The sequence below is a fragment of the Arachis hypogaea genome, chromosome 13 (assembly GCF_003086295.3).
Source record: "Arachis hypogaea cultivar Tifrunner chromosome 13, arahy.Tifrunner.gnm2.J5K5, whole genome shotgun sequence".
In the NCBI taxonomy this organism is placed as follows: Eukaryota; Viridiplantae; Streptophyta; class Magnoliopsida; order Fabales; family Fabaceae; genus Arachis; species Arachis hypogaea.
The window spans coordinates 142,120,894-142,125,763 of NC_092048.1; the positions used below are offsets into that span (position 1 = coordinate 142,120,894).

At 28.3% G+C, this 4,870-nt stretch overlaps 1 protein-coding gene across 2 annotated transcripts; it reads right to left on the reverse strand.

Moving 5' to 3' along the window:
- Window positions 1–602: 602 nt before the first annotated feature.
- On the reverse strand, window positions 603–4,456 carry LOC112792410 (protein RGF1 INDUCIBLE TRANSCRIPTION FACTOR 1). Of its 2 annotated transcripts, none has more exons than XM_029297537.2 (4): window positions 4,019–4,456; window positions 3,485–3,559; window positions 2,532–2,678; window positions 603–1,229 (listed from the first exon to the last, which is right to left on the reverse strand). In XM_029297537.2, exons 1-4 carry the CDS (start codon window positions 4,244–4,246, stop codon window positions 999–1,001), a joined length of 681 nt encoding a protein of 226 aa, XP_029153370.1. In that variant the 5' UTR covers window positions 4,247–4,456; the 3' UTR covers window positions 603–998. The 2 variants fall into 2 exon arrangements, with proteins under 2 accessions (XP_029153370.1, XP_025691430.1); XM_025835645.3 differs by having other exon boundaries at window positions 603–1,310.
- Between the last annotated feature and the right edge of the window lie 414 nt (window positions 4,457–4,870).

Here is a 4,870-nt window from a genome sequence, read left to right on the forward strand (position 1 = left end):
TGCTAATTGCTAAGATTCAAATTTCAATGATAATTGGAAACCGATTAGCTGCCAAATAATCATATCATCTCTCTCTCTATATATATATATTGCAGAATTGAAACTAACTTTGAAACACCTTCAAACCAATGCAATATAGGCAGTTTATTTATTTATTTTAGAGTATTCATCTTATATTGTAAGATGTTATTGCCTTTGAATATAGTAGGCACATTTAAGAGGATAGATATTAGTCACGAACTTTGAAAAGGTTCCAAATTCAATCATAAAGACTGCGATAATATTAGAAAGACAGACAAAAAAAAACTAAAACTATTAAATTTTGACTGTTTTGGCTTTTTGTTTTAAGAAAAAAAAAATACCCCAAATGTAATTTTTAGTTAAATATTTTAATTTTTAATAAATTTTAATTATTACCAATCAAGTCCTTAAATTTTTATTTTGTTAGACAAATTAATCTTTATACTAAATCATTCGTTTATATAAAAGAACTGATAATATAATTTTAAAAACTTTTAAGAATTTATATATATTTATTAAATAAATGATAGAGATTGATTCGTCTAAATTTTTATTAAAATTTGATGCAAGACCAATGTCTAACAATATAAAAAGTTAAAGATTGATTTACTAATTAAAATTTGTTATTAGATTATTGAACTACCCAATTAAAAAAAAAAAAGATGAAATTTCTCACTTCACCCCAATACAAGTAATTTGGCAACAATTTAAATATAAGTAAACCGTAAACATAGCCCTAGACACTTTATTTTGCTAAGACTACTAGATAAGCATGCATATATATAATACTATATGGTTTTTCATACTCACAATTTAAACAAAAACCTAATAGCTAGTAAACATTTATTTTTCATAAGTGGTGCTAGCTAGCTAAATATAATATATATAATATAATTAATAATTAAAAGGCAGTAGCAATTAATTAAGTTTAATTAGTTTGAATAAGAAATTAAATTAAAGACATGAAGAAGTAGTAGCTAGCAGAAAGGAGCCCTATGAGGAGCACCTTTTCGCCTGCTACCGAGAGAATGGAAGAAGCCATTGGACTTGGACTTGGTCTTGGTCTTGTTCTTGTTCCTATTGGCTTCACTTGAAATTACGGAATTACTGGCTGTGGCATCTGTGTTGGAGCAAGAGCCATTGGGGGCAAATTGGGTATTATCTTCATCAACTAGCTCCGAACTACTATCCACTCTCAGACCCTCGAACTGCGAAAACGAGAAATCTGATTCATCGAATCGATGCAAAATGCTCGACAACCTTTCACCCTCATACACCATGTGATCAACCTGCATATTTTTTATTTTATATTTTTTAAATACATTCATCACTCTCTAAATTTTCTTCTTTCTTATTATTTTAAGTTGCTGTCACATTTGGACTTTGAGAAAAAAATTTCTCAACATAGATTGTAAAAAATTAGAACTATGAAAACAAACTATTATAAATTGTAAAAATTATGGAAAGAATTATAATTATTAAGTATAAAAAAAATATATAATATATTTATTAAAATCAACCATTAAACTTACTGAAACACTAATATTCCAGTTATATTTAAAATTTTTCCAAAAATTTTCTATGAATTTATTTAAATGTTGATTGATTGATTGATTATACACATGAATTTCAGTTAATATAGATAATACTATATCTCATGTTGCTATATATCAATTTTTTTATGCAAAGATCATGAGAAAAAAAAATAGGTGTTGAAAATGACTTGAAACTTGAAATAGGGGTAAAAAGAATTGCTTTATGTGTCTATTTACCAGAAGAAGAAATTTCCTTTTCCATCATTAATTTTCTCATGCCGTGAGAAAGGTGCTTTTTTAATTGATCATCGTTTTCCCAAGCACTTTATGGTTGAGAGACTTGAGAAATTTATAATGATATTAAAAATTGTAGCAGTATTTTTCTTGTTTTTTTCTTCTCACAAGTCATAACCACATAAACAACCATTCAAAGTGAGACAGGTGGTCTTAATTAAGAAACCTAGCTATCATAGGGTAGCATAACGTTAATCGATGTATGCAACAGCACACAACACATGGTACTTTTCAATGTAGAAAAATATAATAAAATTCCGTTGGTACTTGTTAGCATTATAAGGGTTTTTTTTTCCTTTGCTAAAGAATAACTATTTAATTAAAAATAAATAAATAATTTTGCTAGGTTAATATTCAAATGTTTAATTAATAAATAATTTGATCTTTTAAAAAAATAAACATCCCAAATTAATTTTAAAAGAGTGATTGTTGTATTGATTAAAAGATGATATATGTGATAAAATGTTTAATTGAAAAAGAAAATTAATTTTAGAAATGATTTTGACTAAATAGTATTACTAATAGTGGCAATGATATAGAAGCATTAAAAACGAAACAGGATAGATGTTGAATTGACCAGTAATTTGTTTTGAGGGAGAGAGAAGAGGCCAAAGGAGAAAAAGAAAGAAAGAAAGAGAGAGAGAGAGAGACATGGAAATGAGACAAAAGAAAGGTTCGGACCTTGCATGAGAGAGAACAGAAGTGGAAGGGGTCCTGAAGAATCCTGTCACAAGAGCAGCAAGAGTTGCCAGTGCCACCTCTGCATGATGACCTTGACTGTGCCCTCTCATTCAAGAATATCACTTTCGCCCCATTAATCGTGTATGGCTGCATTTCATTAGTAGTTTTTCTTTTATGTTAATCTCACCCTCTTCATAAATCAAATTTCTTCTTTTCATTTCTTCTATAATTCATATTAAATGTATTCAACAATAACTCATGTTAGCTAGTAAATGAGTTTAGTTAATTTAACAATGTTAAAGAAGAATTATTGAAATTTTAATTTTTTATATTTTTAATACACTTCACTATATTTAATACATTAAAAGCATACAAATTTAATATTCACTCTTTTTCATATGAGGTATCTCTTTTTAACTTAAATACTTAATAGAAATATTAAAACAATCATTCAATTTTATTAAAAATATAAAATTATTCAGAATACTATTTTCTCTTTCCATTAATTATTTATTTAGCCTATGTTTGCTTTCTATTTAATAATAAATGACATAAACAGCACTTAATTTATAATAAAAATAATAATAAAGAGACAATTACTATAAGATGAAGAGAGTACTATCTAGTGCTCTTAACTATAAGAGAGTATATCAACAAATCAAATATGTTACATATTAACCAAAAGATTACGAGTCATCCAATTTTTCTCATAAAAAATAGGCAAAACTTAGTTATTATTTCTAAAATATTTTAATATAGTATTGGATATTATATTTTTGTAATTGAATCTAACTAATATACAATGATAATCTCAAACCCAAATTAAATATTTTAAAAGTTAAAGAAGTAAATTAAATCTTTACTAACTTAAACTACTCTTGAAAAAAAAACATATATTCTTATAATTTTTATTAATAACTTAACAAATATGAAATATCCCTTATTAGAACTACCTGAATATTGGAGCAATCAATGAGCTTTTCAAGATCACCCAATCGAACCACGTCATGGTAGACATACCTTCTCACCTGAGGAACATACATGCACTTCAATTATTGTGAAACACATTATTAATTAATTGGTCAATGCTCATTCTACTCATTCATGCAGCTTATAGAGCAAAGGGAATACCTCAAATGTTTTTTCTTTTTATTATGATTATTATTACAGAACTTCTGGGAAGAGAATTGGTCATCTAGTAGAGTAATATATATTCCAACTTACTTTAATTAGTAATGGAAATTTACGAGATCACAAGAAAGAGAATTCAATTGAGGAATAATAATAATAATAATAATTAAATAAGAGGAGTAAGAATTGAGTCAAAGTTTCGCTTTCAAATGAAAGTAACAGGTGAGGAAGCATCGCAGGGGGGAAATGGATAAAAAAAGAGATTTTCTTGTTCCATTAACGGGAAAGAAACCAAAATCTATAAAAAGGGGGGGAAGTTAGGGCAATTGAAAGAGAAAACCCTAAATTGAGAAAACCTGGAGGAGAGGGTGGTGGTGTGGGTGGAGAGGGAGGCAGTGAGGGCAGAGGGAGAGGCAGCAGCGGAGGCAAAGGACGTTCTTGTCGTTCTTTCGGAGGTTCTGGTGGGCCCCACACTCACCGAAGAATCTCTCTCCCATAAGCTTCGATAGCCATGCAGGCACAGCTTCCTCTTCTTGCTCTTGCTCCATCATCATCATCATTCTCTTCTCATCATCCCTCACCATAATTAATAATAATATTATAATTAAAGAAGGGAGTGTGAGTGTGGGTGTGTTTTTATTTATAGAGAAGCAGAGTGTCGATGAGGTTCCAGAATGTGTGTTGTCGTTTCTTGAAAAGAGCGGGAATTGAAGGACAGCACAGCAGTGCGTACTAACAATTCTTTTTCTACGCTCATCACCTCCACTCCACTCCGCACCACCACTACTACCATATCAATCAATATATCATCCGCGCACACCTCCTTCTTATGTTGCAATCTTTTCTACTCCCAACAAATACTATTATTCTAGCCGAATATTTTTATACAGATGTTTGTTTTCCAATCAATGTTTAAGAATTATTAGATATTAATTTAGTTAAATTTATTAAATTATTTAATAATTTTTTAATATTAATTTTATTTAAAAACAATTGTATATGATTTTTTATCATTGTGAATTCCTATACTCTATATACTGTTTATTATTTCCGTTTTGCTAAACACTCAACTACTATTTTTAAATCAATATAAACTTAATAAAATTTTAGGATTTGAATTAGAATTTAATTTTGATTTATTGATAATGTAAAATATTTTATATAGTCGTATAATTATATCTATTTTTTTAGATGACTCACGCAATTAA